Genomic DNA, 22307 nt, shown 5'->3' on the forward strand with positions numbered 1-22307 from the left:
GCCGGATCTCCAGCATGATACCGCCAAGCCGCGCACAGCAGAGCCTTTTAGTGTTAAATCAAGTTGTCTACTGTGACCCCAGCGGGTGGTCTGAGGACAGGGGAGCCGAGGAGACGCTCCTGTTCTTATCTGTGACCCAGAACCCCCAGACGTGCAATTTCCATGGAAACGCACAGCTCCCCCAGGATGTGCCCACTGGCCTGAAGACAAGTGGTGACGAAGCTTTCACGGGGCGGTAAGAATCCACGACGTGTCTGTCTGCGGGGCGGGGACACAGCCGGCGGACAGGGTGTGCGGCAGTGCCCAGGCTAACATCCCCTCCGACTGGGGTGTCTCGTCTTTCCCCGCCTGCGGCGGTGTCAAACCCTCCCCCAGGAAGGACAAACAGGCAATCTCTCCCGAGTTACTTTCTCCTGACGGGGCTGCGGGCTCCCTGGGCCTCACGCCTTCACGGACGTCTTTCCTGCCCTAACACAGGAACCCCGCCCTGCATGTGCTGGCGTCTGCCTTCCCCGTGACGCTTCTTGAAGTCGGTGGAAGGAAGGAAGGTTCCTTGCAAGGAACCGTGGCTGTTGTTTGGAACCAGCTCTCTGGCCACGAGGCACGGAAGCCTGCGGCCTCGTGTGGATTCACAGCAAGGGGAAACAGCAGCTCGGTTGTTACTCTAACGAGGAAGTACGTGGGAATGTGGACTCAGACAGCGGTGCCCGTGGCCGTCCGCCTGTGGGCGCCCCGTCCACTGATGCACAGCACTCCCTCGAGCCTCAAGTCAGCCTGGGGACTGTCCTGGACTGTGCGGAAGGTGCGAAGTGTCCCCATGGGGCATGGGGCATCCCTGTCCCCTTCCAGCTGTGAGCCCCGAGGTGTGGGCTCTTGCAGGGACCTCAGGTCCACTGCCAAGACCCCAGATGGGGGCTTCAGAAACCCCAGCCCCGTCTAGGCTGGTCTCTGCCAGCGGCTCACAGCTGGCCTTTCAGCGTGAACACCCGTGTCGTCAGGTGTCAGGGGACCCAAGTGATGCAGCCTTCTGGGGGTCCCAGGGCCTTCTGTGTGGGGGACCCCTTCCCTGTCTGACCTGTCTCCTCCGGGGCCTCTGCTTCCTCCAGTGTGGGCTTGTCCCCAGCTGTGTGACCGGCTCCTCGACCCTGGCCCATAAAGCCTTATCTGGCCCCTCCTGGAGCCATGGGCAGCCATCCAGGGGACCTGCCTTGTCCCAGGGGCACTCATTCCAACTGCGTTCTGTCCCCCACCACGAGAACATGCTCTCTAAACACCCCTCGCAAAGAGCACGCGGTGATGCACGGCAAGCACCCCTCCATGGAGTGAGCCTGACCTCAGACAGACAGGGCGCCGGGGCAGCCACGGGCCCCCGACCGTGAGCACCGCCAGCCTGGGCTCTCAGCCTATGTCCATCTGAGGCCTCTGCCCCCGGGGACGGCGGCTGCTTGTGGGCGGCCCCGTGCCCGAGGCTGTCGGGCGATCAGGGTCCAGGTAGTTCCAGCCCCTGAGGACGGCGTCCTGCAGGTCCTATGCGGAGCTCTGGGGGAGCCTGGGATCCCTGGAGGTTCCCTGGCCCGCGAGTGTCCGGGAATGAGTGGAGGCCAGCGGGCCCCTCCGCACACTGCGAAGCCAACCTCGGGCTCGACCAACGCCGAGACGGGCGGCCAGCCGGAAGCCAGAGGGCCCGCCCCACCTGCTGTCCGCACACGCCTTCTCACGCCCCGTTCAGGGGCCCGGGCCTACCAAGCTCATACCTGACCACGGCCGTGGGGCCGGCGACCACAGTGTCCATATCAGGCAGCCCCCATGGGTTCCCGGGACCTCTGGCCGCCTGATCACTGACCTCCCCCGGCCCCTTGGCTCCTGCTCCCTTTCTCGGGGGTCCAAGATCTGAGGCCTCGGCACCAAGGGCTTCCAGACACAGTCAGTGCCCACAGCCACCCCTGCTTCCGCAGGGCGCGGCAGAACCTCGATTGGGACCCCTCACGTATCCTTGAAGTCCCCAAGGGAGCCTGGGCCACCCCTGCAGACATGTCTGGGTCCCTGGGCCAGCCTGGCAGGTGAACTGCACAGGAACAGTGTGTGAAGTCTGGCCCCCCCACCCCGCCCCTGCCCCACTACGCTGCCCCGTCCCTGGTCCTGCCCCTGTCCACCCACAGAGCATCCCTGAAGTCAGAAGGGTCACAAGGGTTACATTACCAGCTTGAAGATTTTGGAGAGCGTGCCCTGGGCGTCATGGGCCCCCTTGAGCCCCTTGTGAGCTGGGGCTCGGCGTCCGTAGCCAAATCCTGGCTTCTGCCCCTCACCTCCCTGCAAGAGACCAGACAGCACTCAGGGCGGCCTTGCGGGGCAGGGATGGGCTGCGGGGCGGGGACGGCCGCCGCTCGGCCGAGACCCAGGGCCGAGCTCCGCGCTGCTGTGTTGGTCCAGCCCGGGCTGCCGTGAGTTGGGAGATGGGTGCCCAAACTCTCTCAGAGAAAGATCGGAGCCGGGGCCCGCTCCACCGTGTGGCTCTCAAGACAAGAGCAGCAAGGTTGAGCTAACCCCGGTGAACAGACTTTGCTCCCTGCTTGCAGGAAGGGCGCACCCGGCCAGCCCTAGGCCCCAGGGGCCACTTTCCTGGGACTGAAGCCGCGGGAGGCCAGGCGCCAGGGCTGCAGGAGACCCTGCCTGCTTCTCCGGGTAGACTCCTCACGTCAGGCCCCTCCTGCGGCGGCCTGCAGGGTCTGGAGCCTTGGCCTTAGCACAATTTGAGGCCTTAGTTTTCTAAAGCGGAAGGAGAAGCTTCGGATTGTCTGGCCTGGATGACCCGGCACCCGCTCCCCCGGCCATGGCTTTGGTGCCCTGAGAGCGGGTGTGTGCGCCCCACTGGGGGCCCGGGATCTGGGCTGGTCGGGAAGGAGGGAAGGGGGCAGGTCCGGCCAGCAAGCCGTGTCCCTGCCACCGTACACCAGGGCACAGCCGCAGGCACCCCGCAGCCTGGACGGAGCCCTGGCTCTCCGCTCCCTCGCCGTGCGAACTCGGGCAACTGTCAAAGCCACCCTGAGCCTCAGTTTCCTCATTTATAAAACGGGGTTGGGGTGACTGGGGGGGTTCTGCAAGGTCATGGACGCGCTGTCCCGCAAGGTCACGGACGCGCCGTCCCGCCGACAGAGCCCGTAAGCTCGGGCACGCGCTCGCCGCTGTTTCGGGAGAGGCCGCGCCCGGCCTACCGGGGCCAGCAGCCCCCGCGCACTCAGGGAAGGAAGAAATTCCCCGCGTGGCACAGAGCAGGGCCGGTGATTGCTGACGTGTCGGGACACCCGCATCCCAGACTCGTCTACTTTCAGAGCTATTTTACTTTCAAATGGGACGCTCCCCCACGGACACAAGGAAGGAGTCGGGGGGTTCGGGCAGTGCTGACACAGGGAGGCCAGTGTGGGCAGAATGAGGATCCCCAGGCTCGTGCGCCATGTCACGCGGGTGCCAAGCAGGCTGGGGGTTTTCGGATGAGGCTGCTGCCTGCCCCGTGGCTCTGTCTTCACAGACAGGCTCTGGGAGTTCAGGTTCTCCGGCAGGACACGGGGGATCGCTCGGGTCTGCGCCTGACAATCTAGTCAACGAAATAAACCTGGCGGAGCCCCGGACCCCTCTGCCTCGCCGAGGGTCCCTGCCGCACGCAGGTGCGTCCGGGCCGGAGGGAACAGGGATCCGTGCGGGTCCCCCGTATCCTAAAGGTGGTGGAGGCCAGTGGAGGGCGGGCTGCCCTGGGGTCCAGAGGTTCCTGTGGACGCGCTCGCTCGGGGACGTCCCACGGAAGGACAGGCCATGGCCAAGCATGCAGGGGCCACGTGCAGACACACGACGCGGCAGGACACCACGCCTCGCACGCTGGTGTCACATTCTCCTGTCTCGCTTGCTTTTCTCCAACTAGGAACTTCAGAGAACAAAACTCAAGGGTGGGTTTCCAGATTAAATGACCTGCTTGACTTTTTGTCCTTTCGACTTCTTGGTTGCTTCTATCCTTGGAGAACCTGGAATTTACCAAGAAATGTTTGACAGTTTAGAAGAAGCACGGGCGACTTCCGCACCCTCCAGGCAGGAAGGCCGTCCTGTAGCTCGAGAAAACGGACCCACGAGCAAATGAATGAGCCGGATTTGCTTTGGAAAAAAGAGAAACGGAGTGAAGATTAGTAGGCCCCACCACGGAGACGCAGAGGGGAGCAAAGGTCTGTCCGGTTAGCTGCCGGGTGAAGCGGGCTCCGCGTGCCCTGTGGGGGAAGGGCTTCCTCCCTGCCCCGCACTTTCTCCGGGACGGCTGACTCCACATCCTGCCCAAGCGTCCAGGCCTAGAAAGTCAGGAGGCAGACCAAGGGGTCACCAAAACAAGAGCTCCTTCCCCAGTTCCTCTCGGTCTCCTGCGGGCACAAAGAGTCCGACGTCAATCACGGCGAGGCCCAGCCCACCTGCTGCCTACACGCTCGGCCCCTTTCGGCAGAGTCTTTCACATCATTCAGAAAAGGCCCAAATACATGTGCATAAAGCGTTCCAGCAAAGTCCACGTAAGAACGCGCTGGGGCCACGCACGAGCCTTACGGAGCCCCCACCCTGCTCGGCGGGCCTCCCCGTCCTGCGCCCCTCCCCGCTCACGGGTCTCGCCTCCCTGCTTTCTCTTCCGAACGTCGTTCATCCGTGTGTGATGCCCATGAACCGAGCCACGGATGTGCCCGCCCTGCACTCGGGACTCGGGCTGGGCGTCCAGCGTGCATGAGGTCCTGGCCTATAGGTCATGGTTATTCTCCCATTTTATCCCGCAGACGGCAGCCGGGGCCAAGGAAGAGCGTTTACTCCTAACCAGCGTCTACAGGTTTGGTTAGCACACGCCGGCAGGCATTTTCAGCTGGCTTAGACACCACCACGTGTCTCTGGTGTCTAGAAAGTAAGCCGGCTGGCCTTTAAAATCGTGGAGGGCACTTGGTTCCCGGTGCTCCTCAGACGACATTCCTGGATGCTGAGAGCTAGGTAGGCTGTGGTTATCGCTACTCCTGGTCTCGGGGCTTCATTAGACCGTGTGACAGGCCAAGGGTCAGCCTGGGGGCCGGGCTGGGGGTCTGGAGAGCCCGCCGGGCACAGGCCTCCCTGGCCGGCCCCGTGGGGACCGGTATCCCCCGCCTGTGCTGGAAGGAGGTCGAGAACTTTCTCAGGCACGGAGCCGCCTGGTCCGGCGCGGAAGCAGAGACCTGTGCCTCGCCGCGCGGTCGGAGGCGGGGGCCCTGGGTTCCCCTCAGGAGGAGAAGGTGGCCCACGATGGCATGGGCCCTGGGCCTGGTGAGGAAGAAGGGGAGCCTCGTGGGGCGGGACGCAGATGCCGGGCAGCTGTGAGGAGCAGAAGGGAGAGGGAGCCGCGCGGACACGCCGTGTCACCTACCCAGCTAAATCTGCTGAGAGACAGTCCTCGCCCCTGTGGGAGAGAGAGAGACAGTGACATCGTCATTGAGGCAGGAAGAAAGAAAGTCTTTTAAGAAACAAGCAGCACAGGTCAGGATGGTGCTGACACCCGCCGGGCCCGGGGCGGGGGCGGCTCAGGGCGGATTCAAGGCCAGGGCGGAGAGGGGACAGCGAGCTGGGAGCCGGCCCCGCTCTCTGCTCGGTGTTCCGCTGCCTGTGCTACTCGGGGAGGTCAGGCAGCCGTGAGGCCCACCCTCTTTGGGGTACATTTAAGGATTTCAGGGAAGGTCTCCAGGCGGAGTGACAAATAAGAACCATGTTCCAAGGTCTTACCTTTCCTTGCGACGGAGGAGGTGTGCGTGGTGTCACCTACAAAGATACACAGAGGCCAGTGAGCGGGGGCGGGCGCTTCCCTCCCGCACGGAGCCTCCTGCCCTCACCTGCCGGCTCTCGACCAGCCCCGGGGGAGTGGGGGTGGCCCGGAGCCCTGGGGCCTGAGCAGTCGTCGCTCCGGCCCGCCTCCCCGCTCTCCTCCTTCACGGAGACCGTAGGGCCCGGGACGCCAAGGCCAGGCCGTTTGCAGAACACTCAGAAAGCGTTCGGAGGAGGCCAGGCCGTTTGCAGAACACTCAGAAAGCGTTCGGAGGAGGCCAGGCCGTTTGCAGAACACTCAGAAAGCGTTCGGAGGAGGCCAGGCCGTTTGCAGAACACTCAGAAAGCGTTCGGAGGAGGCCAGGAGGCTCCGTGAGCAGCACCGGTCCATCCCACAGAGGTCCCTGCACGCGCGTGCTGCCTCCGGGGGGTCACGGTGACCCTCCCTTTGCTAAGGTCCTTTCTCGGGGTTGGAGGAAGAGTGTGGCTGATACTCAGGAGTGTTCTTGGGCCTGGGGCTCACTCGGCAAACACTCACTTGTTAACATGCAAAACAGCCTCTTAAAATGTCTGTGGCACAAAACATTTAGGATTGGAAGCTTGTGGTTTTGTTTTTGTTTTTCAGTCTATTTTTGAGAGCACTCTTAGGTTTCTAGAAAGAATGCACAGAAATTAGAGCGTTGCCGCGGCTGCCCTCTTGTCCTGCACACTGACCTCCTGTCTGTTACCACCTTGCACGCGTGTGGTTTGTGCATTACAAGCAGGACCCGAGGCAGATGCACTTCCATGAAGCGAGTCAGAGCTCACAGTGAGGGTGTTCGTTCGGTGGGTTTGCTCCCGTGCGTGAGGTCAGGGGTCTGCCACCGCCGTATCACACACAGTAGGTCCACTGCCCCATCTGTCCCCGTCCCCTCCCTGTCCACAAACCCTGACAACCGCTCCTCTGCATCTTGCTAATCTTTTTCCCTCCAGAGTTTTCCCAAGCCTGCGTTTTTCAAGTGCGTGTCTCATAGTACTTTAGTCTCAAAAGGAGTGAGTTCTTCCCTAGAACACAGAATTCAGTAAGTGGTAGGTAAAGTCCGGACCTTGTGACCAGCTTCTAGGGTTGAGCTCCCATGGCCAACCTCACCCTGAGGAGGAGGGAGGCATCATGGGGGATATACTCACGTTCCTTGTGGGAAGAGACTCGGGCCCCCATGGATTAGAGCTCGGGGACATCTGGGGATAGACTCTGGTCCTCTCATATTAGAAGCAGGGTCATCTGGGGATAGACTCAGTCCCCCATGGATTAGAGCTCAGGGTCATTTGGGATATACTCAGGTCTATTGTGGATTAGAGTTTAGGGTAATCTAGGGATATACTTGGGCCCCTCATAGATTACAGTTCAGAGTCATTTGGGGATATACTCTAATTCCATGGATTAGAGCTCAGGGTCATCTGGGGACATACTCAGATCCTTGCATGCTTGGAGCTCAAGGTCATCTGGGATATACTTAGGCATCCCATGTCTTAGAGCTCAGCATCATCTGGGGATATACTTAGGTGCCCATGGATTAGAGCCCAGGGTCATTTGGGATATACTCAGGTCCCTTTATGATTAGAGCTCAGCATCATCTGGGGATAGACTCAGGTACCCTGTGGATTAGAGTCAGGGTCATCTGGGGACATACTCAGGTCCCTGCATGCTTAGAGCTCAAGGTCATCTGGGATATACTTAGGCATCCCATGTATTAGAGCTCAACATCATCTGGGGATATACTTAGGTGCCCATAGATTAGAGCCCAGGGTCCTTTGGGATATACTCAGGTCCCTTTATGATTAGAGCTCGGGATCATCTGGGATATACTTAGGTGCCCCAGGATTAGAGCTCAGGATCATCTGGGATATACTCAGGTCCCTTCATGATTAGAGTCAGGGTCATGTGGGGATAGACTCAGGTACCCTGTGGATTAGAGTCAGGGTCATCTGGGGACATACTCAGGTCCCTGCATGCTTAGAGCTCAAGGTCATCTGGGATATACTTAGGCATCCCATGTATTAGAGCTTAGCATCATCTGGGGATATACTTAGGTGCCCATAGATTAGAGCCCAGGGTCCTTTGGGATATACTCAGGTCCCTTTACGATTAGAGCTCAGGATCATCTCGGATATACTCAGGTCCCTTCATGGTTAGAGTCAGGGTCATGTGGGGATAGACTCTGGTCCCCTGTGGATTGAATTCAGGGTCATGTGGAGACAGACTCCAGTCCATGGATGAGGCCGTGAGCGGGCACCTGCTGCCCCCCAGGCTTGATTCTCCCGCCGCCTGCTGCTCACAGTGGTATGGGAGCACTTACAATGTTCTTGAAGAAGTGCACTACGGGGTTCTCATCTTGGGGCCGGCCGTGCTGCGGCTTCTGAGGCAGGGAGCCGTAGTGGGCAGTTCTCGCTGCGTGATGTCCATCCTGAAAGAGAGGGCGTGGGGAGCTGGGTCAGGTCCCACCCTCCGCTCTGGCCTCCCTGGGAGGCCTCTCTCCTCTCCTGGAAATGCACCTGGTTTCTTTAGGGTCGGGACTTTGTGCTGGGATGTGGCTGCCGTGACTCAGGATGCTCCTGGGGCCCACAGGGGAACAGCAGCCTCTCTGACTTTACCAGGGGTATCTCCATCACAGACCCGGCCCTGGGTCCCCCAGAGTCACGGCACAGGAAAGGGAAGGGGATGTGGCCATGGGTCCACTGAAGACGGGCGCGGGGTGAGTTGAGTGCTACGAGAAAGCTGTCACTTCCCTGAGCTTCTGCCGCGGATAAAGGAGAACACGCAGGGACTCATGGCAAAAACCCCCAGCATGAGCTCTGAAGGGGGTGCCTCACGCGAACTGGCCTCCGTTTCTCAAAACCAGTGCCCCAGGTCACAGCACTGGCACCCGCCCGGGTTGGGACGACCGCTTCCTCATCTTGAGCCGAGGGAAGGCTGTGGGCAGCAGCGCCCAGCCCTTCCCAGCTCCGGAAGTGCTGCAGAGGTGACGTGGAACGTCGCGGAGGGAGAGAGGCCCACCAGCCCCCACGCGCCCCTGCACCGTGGGCTGAGCGTGGCCCGCACACTGAGCGCTCAGGGAGGCAAGCTTGTGGAACCGACCCCGGGGCGTCCCTCCCGCTGGCCCAGTGACATGCACGGGGAGGAACATGAGGGAGATGAGAGCCAGGGGAGCCTCTCTGGGGCTGGTCGGGCATCAGACGACCGGGGCACTTCCCTTACACGGGCTGGGTCCCTGCAGCGTCTCCCGTCCCTCCTCAGCTCTGTGCAGCCTGCGTGAGGCTGAGCCCTTCTTCAAGAGACACTTCGCCTCTAAGGAGTCTACCGCCTCCAGAATTTTAGGCCTTCGGTGGGCCTCACCTAACCAGTGACTGTCGTACCCTGGCTGGGCTCTGGTTGGAGGCACGGGTGCACGCGCCCAGCACCCACGGTTGGGGACCTGCCGGCTGACCCCAGATGTCTGTTTTCTTGCCTCGGACCCCCAGGTCTGCAGCTCCGTGGTCACCCTTGCCCCCAGGAATGCGTCTTGTCTCTCGCCAGTGCCTCGCCGGCATCCGCCCCCTTCCCAGGATTGACGCTAAAACAGAAGCTGGCTGAGCTCTTCCTCTGCTTATTCCCTTTCCAGCCAGGACGCATCTGCACACCCGGTGGTCCTCTCCCGCTGCACCTCCGACCAGCCCCCACTTTGGCTTTACTAAACAGAGCACGTTTTCTCTGGCCGAAGGACTGCTGTGAACCCACCCGACTCCCAGCAACGCAGTGTGCGTGCTGCTTCCTGTGTGCAGGTCTTTGTTCTGACAGCGCGGCCGCCTCGCTGTGCTGTGGACACGTTCCCCACGCGTGGCCGGCCTCTGCGCCACGGGGATCCTGCTCCCTGCCTCTGGGGAGGGCCGTGTGCGCTCTCGGCCCGGCCCCCGCGCCGGCGCTCCTTCCTCCGCCCTCTGCTCCAGTCGCTTGGCAGGGGTGTCCCGTGAAGAGCCGGCTCCAGCTCACCCTGCAGACCTGGGGGGTCGTTAGCCTCCCGCACTGCTCGCCCATGAGCACCCTGAGTGTGCAGTGCCAGCGGCCGGCCAGGAGCCCGGCCGCTCAGGTCTGCCCCAGCACTGCCGGGGAGGTCCAGGGAGCCCGGGGGCACTGAGCCTGGAGGTGTGACCACAGCAGGGAGCGAGCCGAGGGGTTCTGTTACTGCTGAAACCCCTGAGCCTTCGCGTTGTACCCGCTCTCCACTGACGCCACAGCGACCCCAGTGACCCAGTCCCCCGCCGACCCTCGTCCTGCAGCCCGTCTCCAGCGTCTGGCCTCACCGGCCGGCCACACTCAACGCGTGTGCCCACCTCGTGTGCTCCCCTGCCAGGACGAGCGGGCATGAAATCAAGAATTAAAAAGCAGAACAGATGAGCCAGGAAATGACTTAAATTAGTTACTTTAGGACAAACATCTTTTCAGTGTCTCACACGTCCTGCAGGTGGTCATTCTCAAGATACCGTCCTATCGGCCTGGATGAAGGTGGTCGGCTTAGCCCCGCGCACCCTGCTCTTCTCCTGTGTTCACGCACTGTGCCCCTGCGCGCCCAAGACCGGGTTCTGGGTCAGGGACGCGCCTCACACCTGTAACGGACACGCCTGCGGTTAGAGAAACGCCTCACACTTTACACAGAGGTTTTCACAGACGTGACTGGTAAGTCCTGGGACGCGGCTCTCGGACAACTCAGACGTGCTCGTGTTGTGAGCGAGACACGGAGGTGTTACACAGGCGTCGTTAGCACGCCTGCTCTGAACGCTGCAAGACAAATGATGTATTTTGTGATTTTTGCGATGAAGACATTGGTCGCCAATGTTCTGAGGGAAGCATCATTTAGAGGAGGCGTGAAGCTGGCCAATCGCATTTGGGCTCTGGGAGCACAGCATCAGGGGCAGCGCCGCTCATGGAAAGGCTGGTGGGTGTGTTTATTCAGAACCCGCGGCACGGAACTGAGCACGCGGCACGGGTGAACCGTGTGTTGGACTGACGTGCTGAGGCGCAGAGACCCTCTAATACAGAGCTCACACACGGCGTCCGGCTGGAACCACGCTTCCTCTGTCGCACGCATGGCGAAGCCCCACCCCCCGAGCACGGACTTGACCTGGACGCCTGGCTGCAAACCGACGGCCGCGTGGGGAATCCGAGGTCGTCCCCTGATTCCAACAGCATCATTCTACCTGTTGCGCCCCCGGCAGTAAAGTGACGAGTAACCAACCACGCTTCTACACGCTGCGCAATGAAGAGTCAGCAAAAACAGCAAAATCTGAAAACACTACCGCGCACAACAGCATCAGAGAAAGAAACCGTTAGTATAAATGTGGGAAACACAGAGGGGGTCTCTATGCTAAACACCGTGAGGGTCTGGGGAAGAGAGCAGAGACCCGAGCCAGCAGGCAGACGTCCGTGCCGCCCGCGGACGGCAAGGCTCAGCGCCGCAAAAGTGTCCGCTCTCCCCAGACAGCCAACGTCCTGGAGCCCCTTCCAAAGTCCCAGCGGGGTTTTGTTGAGCTACAGACAAGCTGTTTCTGAGACTGCAACAGAAATGCCAAGGGACCAAAATGGCCCAGTGATTGTGGGAAAGAAGAATAAAGCTCGAGGACATGCCTTGATTTCCAGGTTTCTGTATGGTGCATGTAACGAAGGGAGTGTGGTGTTGGAAGGGGACAGACACGCATCGGCGAGCCCTCTGTCCAGAAACCGGCTCAGCAATGTGACCCGCTGGTTTCTGAGGAAGGTGAAGACACAAAGACTGTTCAGGAGTCTTTTCAAAAAATGGTTTTGGGACAACCATGTCTCCATATTTAAAAAAAAAAAAAAAAAAAAAAAAAAAAAAGAACCTCAACCCAATGACGCACCTTATCCAAAAAGGAACTCAAAATGGACTATAGGTTTTTATCAACAATGTAAAACTGCACAGATTTAGAAGAAAGCATAGTTCTTAGACACGACATCCAAGGAATGGCCCATAAAATTTAAAAACTTTGGTTTTGCAAAAGACACTGTTAAGAGAATGAAAAGTCAGGCTACAGCCTAAAGAAAATATGTGCAAAACACGCATCTGACAAAGCCCCTGAAACCAGGATATGGAAGGAGCTCTCAAAACTCAACAGTTAAAAAACAACCCGTTCAAAATGACGGCCCAGACACGGAGTCGATGCGGCGTGGGACACAGCAGGGGCGTGAAGGGCTGCTTGACATCGTCAGCCACTAGGAAAATGCAGCCCAAAGCCGCAAGAAGATAGCACAGTGGGCGAAATTTAAAATACTGACAATACTAAGTGTTGACAAGGGTGGGGGGCACCGGGAGCGCTCTTGCACCGCTGGTAAGAATGCAAAATGGAACAGGCCTCTGTCAAGCACGCTGGCAGCTTCTTCTAAAGTTAACCATTTACTTCCCGTAGGACCCAGCAGCCCTGCTCCCTGCTTTGAAGGGTAGAAGGCAAACAGTATTTCTCGAACTTATTTATTATTATTATTCTTTTTTTTGGTAATGAATATATTGGCCAAGAATTTGAGAGAAATAGTAATTTCAATTTTAAATGAAAACTCATGTTCATTAAAAAAAAAAAAAACAAAAAACCAAACCTGTCCACGAGTGTTTATTAGCAGCTCAATTCCTGAAGATCAGTCATCGGCCCAAACAGCCCAAACGTTCCTCAGTGAGAGGAAAGACGGACGGAACGGCAGCAGGAAGACCCGACAAGCGTGATACCTGTGGGGACTCAGAGGCCTCTCCCTGGTGTCACGCCGAGTGGAAGAAGCCACTCCGAGTCTTCCGGGATGTTCTTCTCACGATTCAGCCACGGCGGGGAGCGGAGCGGCAGTCGCCAGGGCGCAGGATGGGTGAGGGGAGCCTGTGGTGTGGGTCCGACGGGAACGCGGGGGGTGGCTCTGGGCTGAAGGGTCCTCACTGTGCTGGCAGCCACACAGAAGGCCACAGAAGGCCACAGGCGTTAAAATTCACAGAACTGCACAGAGAAAGCGCATCTGTGTCTCTGTAGATTAGGACCTAAACTGGACCACGGCCATTAGCAGGGTCTGTCTTTATGAAGCCGAGGGTCGAAGACGACCCTGTGTCATCAGCAGGACTGTCCGGCCGGAGGCCTGTGTCCGTGAGTCTGGCCGTCCCTCCAGATGCACCAGGCTCCCGTTTCCCTGCCCCTGGCCCCTGGTGCCCACCACCTCCTTTGTGTCTCCGTGGATGTAACTGTCCCAGGCACCTCGCAGGGGCGGGCTGGTGGGTCCTGCCGTGTCTGGCTGCCGGCAGCCCTGCCCTCTGAGGCTCACCGTGTGGAGTAGCCGCCACGATCCCCTTCCTAGATCACTCGGGCTGGATGACGTTCTGTCGCATGGACACATCCCTTTGGTTGGTCCGTTCCTCCATCGAGGGCACCTGGGGGGCTGCTCCCTTCTGGCTTCTGTGCTGAGCCCCCAGCTTGCCCACATCTGGCAATGCTTCCGACAACCGGCAGAAGGGGTGCTCAGACCCCCAGCGGCTCGGAGGGAAGCTGTCGGGCAGGGAGAACGCGCAGGGTGGCCAAGTACGAGGCTAGCGCCATGCGCAGGCCGGTCTGCCCTGCTGAAAGGAGCGGCCCACCCACGGCTGGAGGGGCCACAGGGCCCTCCCCTAGGGAAGTGTCTGGGGCTGACGGTCGGGTCAGGTCAGAGCAGGGCCGGCGTCTGCCCGTGCAGCAGCAGGAGCCCCTGGCAGGCCTGGGGAGGCATTTCCAAAACACTGGGGTTGTGGTTATTGGTTAAATTTTACAGTTCATGGGACGTGGGTACTTAGACTTCTCTCATACAGCACGGGAAGGAAGGGGCTCATGTGTTGGGCCGGGAGACCCGGGGAGGACGCTGTGTCCGGAGGAAGCACTGGCAGGAGGGAAGAGGGGCAGGTCCCGGGGCACGAGGTGACCTGTCAGCCCCGCAGACCAGCTGCGGCCAGGCCAGGCGGATGGGCGCAAGGCTGTGGCCTGGTCACTTGTGGGGTTCCCCCTCCGTCCCTCCTCGGTCTTCAGCCTCTGCCCCGCACATACTGGTGGCGGATGGAGTCCCCTGCCAGAGGCCCACTGGACGGGGCCCCCGACAGAAGGGGTCTTCTTCCTTAGTTTGTTGTTGTTTCTCTTCTTTTTCTGTTCTTTTTTTTTTTTTTTTAACTCTCAACACGGGCGCAATCCCACGACCCTGAAATCAAGACGTGAGCCGAGACCAAGAGTCAGATGCTTCCTTGACGGAGCCACGCAGGCGCTCCAACGCTTAGTGAGTTTTCAGGACGCAGAGTTAGTGATTCTCCGATGAAGCACTTCTGTGTCCACTCAGGTTGAAGAAGGAAGCCAAGGTTAACAGTTCACCCTCATCGGTCCGGACGGGTGTGTCTCGCCACGTCGGTCCCAGGCTCGTTTCCTGCGGAGGTTAGGAGGCAGAGGGGGCGTCCCTAGGTCAGCAGGATGAGCCGGGGCGAGGGGCAGCAGCTCCCTGCGGGGCCGAGGGCTGTCGGAGCCCGGGAGCCCGTCCACCCCGCGGCAGGCCGTGTCCACACGTACAGCTGACCATTTCTGCACGAGCGAGATTTGAAAAAATTAATCTGCTTATTTCTTCATGAAAGCTTTTGCGCCAATGAGAAAACACAAGCTTGTTATATAGAAAAGTCAAAATCTGAAAGGTTGTACAAGAAACTCTACCACTTAGGGATGGCCCTGGCTTCTCGATTTGGTGAAACAGTGTCCGGACCCAGCTCTGCGCGTACAAACAGACAAGTGGGCAGGTGCCTTCGGACGGGCTCTCAGCTGGCACAGTATTTCTGGCACGACCGGTTACTCTTTCTTTTGGCATCAAGACCAATAAAATGACAACTCCTTGATGGCAAATCAAGTCCCGCGCCGTGTGAGGGAAGCCAAGGCACCAAGGGCAACCGTTTCATTAATTTTTAGGGTAAAGTCGTTCCTTGAACCCGAGTCCTTGTATGGCTTTTCGTACCATTTCCCTCCGCTTGAGATAATGCCCGTGGCCAGCAGGGGGAGCGCGTGCACCGGCTTCCAGGCCACGGCCGCGCCGCATCGACCTCAGGAAGGATTTTCACCTGCTCCGGTTTGCCCGAGAGCCAGAGCCCGGCATCCTAACAGGAGGTTCGTTTTCACCGGACGCACCCGCAGACCCACGGCCACCCACCGGGGAAGGACTCGCGCCTCCGAACGCCGCGGCCGCTGCGTGAACACAGGAGCCCTCCCCAGCGCTCGCACTCGGAGCGGACCAGACACCGACCGACCGGCTCCTTCCCGCGCCGAGGAAGACGCTGCTCCCGTGCAGACAGCGACTGTGCGCCGTGCCGGGTTGGCGGTGAGCGAAGAACGGCCGTGGCTCCCACTTACCTCTCCGGAGCCGGCGGAACGTCCGCGAACGAAACCACAGGGAATCCCCGGCCCTCGGCTGCGTCCCCACCTCTGTGCGCGGCCCAGGGGCGCGGGGCTCCGAGACACACCGGGGCGCTCGCCGTTGCCCGAGCACAGCCCAGTGCGCCTCGGGGTCCCTGCCCTCCCCCGGCCCAGGCCTCGCCGTGCTCGCTTTTCTCTTCTGGATGAACGCTCTCGCCCGAGTGCAGGGCAGGGGCGGGAGAGTGGCCGCGTGTCCCTGCACACGCAGCTCGAAGGCAGGAGCTGGACGACCGGCCGGCGCAGGCCACTAGCGGACAGCGGCTACACGGCAGACGGCGGCAGTGTTAGCACCAGTCCTCTGCCGGGGTTTAAACCCAAACTTCAGGATCGCGCGCATCTAGCCCTTTGTCCCTCATGGTTAAGGTCGTCCTAGTGGGGCGATGACCTCGGCTATGTCATAATCTTAGAATCTCTCTCAAACATCCCGGAGGCTGCTCCAGCTCGCTTCCGACAACGCACAGGAACAGTATGTAGGTTCCGCCCCTCTACGGTGCACTCATCTGGGGGACATTGCTCCTTCCAACCCGAGTGCGTGCTGGTCTCGGCTCCGTCCTTCCTACGGGACCGAGAAAGAAAGGAGCTCAGGGAGCCGTTCCTACGTGGGCCCCGCCCGTTCTTGAGCTGGCAGTCGAGGCTCCTCGGGGAGCTCAGCGCGGACGGCACTCGTCACACCGGCCCGTGCCCCCGCTCCGGGCGCTCAGCCCGAGCACGGGTCCTCAGCAAGGATCTGATCCCGGCACGGAACTCTGGCCGCTGGAGGCGCTACGCAGCCACCTCACTCTGTCCCACGGCCCCGACGCCCCCAGGGCTCGTCTGTCACCCTGTCTTGGAGGGTCCAGATATGGGATGCCCGGGGCTAACCCCAGGGATGGTTTTCCTCCTGGCGCCGGCCTACGTAGCTAAACCACCCGAGTTCTAGGAATTTCTCTGTGTCCCCAAAGGATTCCATTCAAAAAGGGAGAAAGGAAAGCCATCCCACGGGCTTTTACAGTGGACGGTGTGTGATTGCCACGCTCTCCCGCAGCGCTGCTGGGGCGGAAACGCCGCTCCGTTTAACAGGTGCGGAAGCGGGGGGGCGGCGCTGGCTCTCCTGACTTTTGGTCCAGGACCCGGGGCAGCAGCCGCCACCCCGAGCCAGATTCCTGTGGTTCCACGTGGGGCAGAGGCTGATGTTCCAAACCCAACACTTGGAAGCAGATGGAGAAATCGCAGGCTAGCCATTTGACAGAAGGAAAACATTGGAAGGGAGAATGGAGTTTTTTAAAGTGTAGGATTATTTTATTCTTTAAAAATGTGTAGACTTACCGTACGTCACCTTGTGAAGGTGTGACAGGCTAGAACTACAGATGCTCCTGTACATAAGCAAAAGTAGTATCTGTTGACGGTGTCGGAGGGGCCCGTTAGAGCCCGGAGAGCTGGGGATGCGGCGGCTACCACTCTTCCCGGAAAGATTAGTTCCGACTCATTTTTGGTAAACACGGACAGCTGGGGACAGTGAATGCAAAACAGCGGTGGAAGAGGCGAGATTTTCCAGTTTGGTGATCGTTTTGAAGGATGCATTTCCGAGTCATTAAAGCTAGGGGCCAGTCAGCTCCCACTGAGCCGGGAGATGCCGCAGCTCCCCACGAGCTGCCCGTAAGGGCTGTGCCATCCCGCTCTGTTCGTGGGACTGAAATTGGCCCCCGCCAGCCAGGAGGGAGACGGACACGTGTCAGAGCTTCTGCCAGTAACCGAAGGGCTGAACGCACAGGACAGCCCTGTGTCCTGCCCCGCCGTCCATGCGGAGGGTTTCACCAGGGCTCCTGAGAGGGACCGAGTAAAGGAAGGTGCATTTTGCTTTTTTGTGCCAGAGAAGTCTTTGATTGGGGCCAATCCTGGGAGATTCCTTTCCAGGGAGCCACGTGGTGAATCTGCGTGACCTGTTTGGGGCCACGGACCTCAAGGCGCAGCGAACAGGACAGGATCGCTGGAACGTCTTTCTCCTGGAGCCCAGCCCCAGCACGCTCGCGGGTGACCTCCTCAGGTTTCCTGACCACAAACCGCACACGAAGGAACCCACATACCCTTCCCGCCCCCTCCCCGCTTCACGCTCCTCCCATGGCGGGTAGAGACCCTTCGGGGCCACGGGCAATCTGGTTCCGGTGGCTTATCCTCCTCAAGGACTCCCTGAAGAGGCCGCGGCAGGAGCAGCTTCTCTCCATCCAGCGCTGGCCTCGTCTCTGCCAGCCAGGCCTGTCTCCACCGCAGAACCGCCCGGCCTGCCCCAGCTGCTGAGCCGGACCCCGGGGAAGTACTTCCGAACCAGCAAGTGCGCCGAGGGTTACAAGTTTGGGGAGAAGAGACGGGTCTGACTGTGAGGCGTCTCAGCTGGGACCTCGCGCCCTTTCCGGTCGGGTGTGCCGGGGAGGGGGCCGGGGCAGGGGCGCCCCCATCGGTGCCCCACAAACCCCGTGACTCCCCGGTGTCCGCAGACACCACGGGTGGCCAGACGAGGCTCTCCCGTGGCCTTGGCCACGCTCCTACTTTTGCTCATGTCTGTTTCTCAGACGCAGCCGTGACGCCGGTTTTGCTCAGACTTCAACGTGCCTCAGGAGACAGCGTCGGGGCTATTTTGGGCAAAATCAAGACGTCCCAGATGTCACAAAGGGGGGACATTCTTCTCCGTCTGAAGGGCACATGCGGTGTGTCCTGTGCTTTTGTTCCCTGCAAACGGAAGGATGTGTTCATTTCTGAATTGTTGACTCGAGTGAGGTTAATTAGAGCCCGAGTTTCTTTCTTCAGAGAGAGCTGTGCGGGGCCAACGGCCGTCATTTCTCTATTTCTGGAGGAATTTCTGGCAGACCGTTGATTTAGAGGGAAATTTTAGGTTACCTGGCGCCTGGCCCTATGGTCAGCCTCTTCTCTGATCCCGGAAAGCGAAGCCGCGGGCAGGCTGTGCAGTCTGCGGGCACGGCGGCTGGTGGGCGTGCGGCTGTCCCCGGCGGTCAGTGCGGCGGGGGCCGGCGCCGAGGTCCAGGGCTTTGCCACGAGCAGACGGTGAAAACGCCGGTGACGACGAAGGCTGCCGTCTGCAGGGCCGCAGGGGAGCGCGGGCTCTGACTCCCTCCGGCGGATCGGGAGACGCAGCCCTGCCCCGCAGGGATGGCTCTGCCCCCCTCGGGGGCCATGCAGGGGTCGGAATGACAAGAGGCTGTCCCCCTGGGCACAGAAAGAGACAGCAAGCCCCATGTCACAGCCTGAGGCCCGGGGTCCAACTCCGTCATCCTGGGAGGTGGGCGCGGCAGAGAGGAAGGCCACGGAGGGGAACGGGGTGCCTGTCGGCCTGGAAGTGGCCCTGAGAGGCTCCCAAAGCCACAAATGGCTCTGGTGACCAGGGACTGGTGACCCGGGGCTCCAGAGACGCAGCAGCGTCCCCGCCCCTCGCCTGGGGAAACCGGCAGCGCTCCCTGAAAGGAAAGAGGCGTCTTCCCCGCGGGGAAGCTCTGCTCCCCCAGAGTCAGGGTGGCTGGCGCAGGGTCCGCAGCCCTTCTGGAATGCGGCCCACCTGATGCTTCCTCGCTGTCTCCAGGGAGGCGGGAGCAGAACCGGACGTCGGCGCACCCCGCGCTGGTCTGTGTCCGCTGCTTCCAGGCACCCGGTGTGCAAAGACCTCGGTGAGTCTGACGGGCACAGGAGGCTCTTTGAGCGTAAATGTCAAGCGAATGTCACAATGGGCCTAGACACCAAAACGATGGCCCTAGTGTCTTGTCTTGGAATCCAGTCGTCTCTGCACCGAAAGTGGGTAAGCAGGTCAGGGCTGTGGGGTCGGGAGCGTTCTCTTCAGAAGGACAAGACAAGTTGCCGTGGGTTGTGCAGTAGGTGAGGGCCTTGGCCCCCAGCTCAGCAGCGGTGGGAGGGAGCCCTCAGGGGCAGAGTGGAGCGCTGGGCCCCCGGGGGAGAGGCCAGGCCACCCGTCTCTGCCGGCACGCTCCCCGAGGAGCCTGGTCTCTCTGGGGGCCCACGGCCAGACCCACGGCGTCCACCAGATGTGCGGCCGCGGGGCTCATGCACCTCCGGCCAGAGCCAGAGTTCGGCAAACGGGAGGCTCTGATTCAGGAGACAAGGGGGCTGGGCCCAGCACACCCGAAGGCATCCCGATTGCTGCTGGTGAGACCTGAGTCCCGGGCAGCACCTGCAGATGTCCCCGGACGCGCTGCACCCGGTCTTCAGAGAACAGGTCTTCATCTGTCACTTACTGTGTGGTCGAGAAGCTGAGGCCTGGAAGCAGGAACGCACCCGCCCCCCACCTCCACCCCACGGCCAGAGGCAGTGACAGGCTGACTGACGGGGAGCCGGAGGCGCCCGGGGCCCTGGGTGTCTGTCCGGAGGCTCTCAGGTGTCGCATGGCTGAAAGGCAGGGCACACCAGACGTAGAGGGGCCCAGGGCTGAGGGGGAGCACGGGTTCCCCACGGTGTGGTCAGCACAGAAGGCCACTTTCACTGCTGTTGGTGCTCTTCCGGTGAGGAAAGGGAGCCCCACGGTCCAAGCCAAGCCGCAGCCCGTGTCTCTGATTCTAACTCAGCTCTGGTCCGTGGCACGAGGTGTCTTGGCTCCTTGGCACTCTGGAGTGAGAGCGTGGGGGCTGCCTGGGTCTCTCCAGCCAGGGAGGCCTGGATGAAGTGTCCTTCAGCCTCCAAGAGACTGGGAGCCAGGGGCCGTTGGGGTGGACGCTGTCCTACGGCTGCTCCTCACTGGCTCCCAGGACTCAGGAGGAGGCCACGCAGGGAGGGTCGGCCACGGGACCGAGCGTCCTGCTTGAGGCTCGGCATACCCACAGCATTCTGCTCCACGTGGTCCCCCGAGATGGGGACCCCACGGAGGGAGATGGGGCCGGGGGCGCAGAGCAGGACGCACAAGATGAGAGAATTTGGTATTTTCCCAGGGGCCTGCCCTGCGGCATTCTGCTCTCCGTCCGTCTCTCCCCTGGAATTCTCACCTCTCCAGCTGGCCTTTGGGTTCCCGAAGATGACGCCACCTGCCTGCATGGGCTCCCTCTCCCACCTGCAGCGTCCCCTTCCACCCCGAGAAAAGCTGAGCTCTGGCAGTTCCAGGACACTGTTGGGTCCCCTGGCATCAGAGAGTTCCTGGTGCGGAGGTGGCTCGTGGAAGCCACCGACCACGGTGGAACCCATGTGTCCTTTGATGGTTACTCTGATGTCATGCTGGCTGGCGCTTTCCTAGCTTTCCTGGTGGATTTGCAGAGAGAGGCAGAGAGACGCAGGGGATACAGGGAGGAGGAGGAGTGTCCTGGAAGGTCAGGGCACGGAGTGTCTGCTCGGCATTGCTCACGGCCTGGAGTCCCTGAATCCAGGGGAGGGGCAGCGGTTTGGGCTGAGGGCTGGAGTCAGCGGCTGTTATCTCCCCCGCAAGCCTGTTTCAAGAGCCCTCTGCCCCAGACTCTCAGACAGGTGCACTCTGAAGCCATTTAGTGCAGCAAGTCCCCGCGGTCTTGTGACCAGTCTCTTGACTGTTCCCCAAGTTCTTGGGGTTCCCAAGTTGCTGGAGGAACCCCAAGATGGGGTTCTGTTCTTGACGGTTCCCAAGTTGCTGGAGGAAGACGTTCCAAATAATCAGAAGCTCTTGCTCAGAGAGGACAGAAGACCCTGATTTATTGATTCTCTCCATTGAAGAACAGCGTGGAAGTGCCACTCCCTGCAGGAGGGAGGTTCTGGGGTTCCCAGACCCGACCTGCCTGCCCTCCGGGCACCCCGGACACAGGGCGCCTCCTGGAAGGAGCTGTGCACGGTGGGGACGGGTCTCAGGGACCACCGAGGCCCTCGGAGGGTCTGCACGGTGAGGAGTTGGGGAGCCCACTGGCTTGGCGGTGTGCCAGCTTTGCCCCTGGTTTCAACCCGGGCTCTGGGTTGGCTGTCCTGTCGCTCCGCGAACACGCGTGCACCGCGCCCACACCCACACAGCCGCCCGGCACCGGGCGTGTTTCCACGTTCTCCTGGATGTTCCTGTAAGCCAGTCCAAGTCCCATTTGGGGTCCCCACTAGCTACGGGCTGTCCGTAAATGAACAAAAGACGGATGCAAGAACCAGAGCCCCCAGGGTGTCCTTTGTCCCTCACAGAGCGCCCGCCGGCGGCCACGGAGATGGGGTCCCGCAGACTTTCTTGTACGCGAGGTTACTCTGACGTGCGCCCAGAGGTCAGTCGGGGGGAAGAGTGGAGAACGGGGTGTGGCCTTTCCTCTGCCAAGTCGGCTTTTCGAAGAGAGTGATGCACAGTCCAAGCTTTCTGGCGTGACCCGAGGAGCACAGCCCTGCCCTCCTCCCAGCAGAGGCCTCTGCTTCCGCCAGCAGCCGTCTCAGTCTGTGGCGGGGAGCACAGGGTACGGAGGCGCAGTGGTCTCGGGGTGGCCGGCGGGGCCCACTGTCGTCCGGTCACACACACCAGGCGCTCGGGTGGCCTCACTGAGCGTCCGGGAGCACCGGCCCCCCGGGCAGGGCGTTTGCTTTGACCAACGAGCCGCGGAGAGAGGCGTCTACAGAGTGTGTGGCCACAGGAGCGGGACCACAGCCTGTCCCGCTGACGCTCTTGGGGGGGACGGTCCACAGGCGTGTCGGGCGGTGCGCTCGCAGCGCTGTCTGTCGTCTCCAGGCACGGGTTCTCAGCCTTCGCGCTTTCCCAGGTGGCACGCTCGGGGGCCAGGCTCAGGGGCCCCCGTCACCTGAAAGCGTCGTTCTGTGGCTGCCAGCTCGTGGGGTGGCTGCCACCGTGCGTAAGTGGCGCTGGGACTCCTGGTTGACTTGGGATTCCGCCGCGGTGATGGCGCCTCTCCCCACTGCCCTTGCCATCCGTGCCCGGAGCAGGAGACCAGGACCGCGGATGGCTGGCCCTCCGTTCCAGCGCAGCCCAGCCGAGCCCAGGTGGGGGCAAACCGCCAAGGACACACATCATGTGACAACGTAATTCAACTAGCGATCGCTCAGTGTATGTCAGACGCTGGTTTTCAAGGTCAACTAAATGTCACGGTGGTGACCGACTCTCTGTGTCCTGG

The 22307-nt window shown here is 60.9% G+C and overlaps 1 protein-coding gene across 7 annotated transcripts in view; it reads right to left on the bottom strand.

Annotated features, from left to right (window-relative positions):
* The window catches only part of LOC101670298 (myelin basic protein), a 101347-nt gene that overhangs the window by 3535 nt on the left and 75505 nt on the right, over positions 1–22307 (bottom strand). For 5 of the 7 annotated variants that reach the window (XM_004745654.3, XM_013052824.2, XM_045085244.1 and 2 more), the window contains 4 exons: positions 8136–8243; positions 5761–5796; positions 5408–5440; positions 2200–2310 (listed from right to left, as the gene is read on the bottom strand). In XM_004745654.3, the coding sequence (XP_004745711.1) occupies positions 2200–2310; positions 5408–5440; positions 5761–5796; positions 8136–8243 (288 nt within the window). The remainder of the gene's footprint in view (positions 1–2199; positions 2311–5407; positions 5441–5760; positions 5797–8135; positions 8244–22307) is intronic. The other 2 variants (XM_045085243.1, XM_045085245.1) reach the window with 1 other exon arrangement.

Source organism: Mustela putorius, unplaced genomic scaffold (assembly GCF_011764305.1).
Source record: "Mustela putorius furo isolate JIRA1106 unplaced genomic scaffold, ASM1176430v1.1 tig00000835_pilon_pilon_pilon, whole genome shotgun sequence".
In the NCBI taxonomy this organism is placed as follows: Eukaryota; Metazoa; Chordata; class Mammalia; order Carnivora; family Mustelidae; genus Mustela; species Mustela putorius.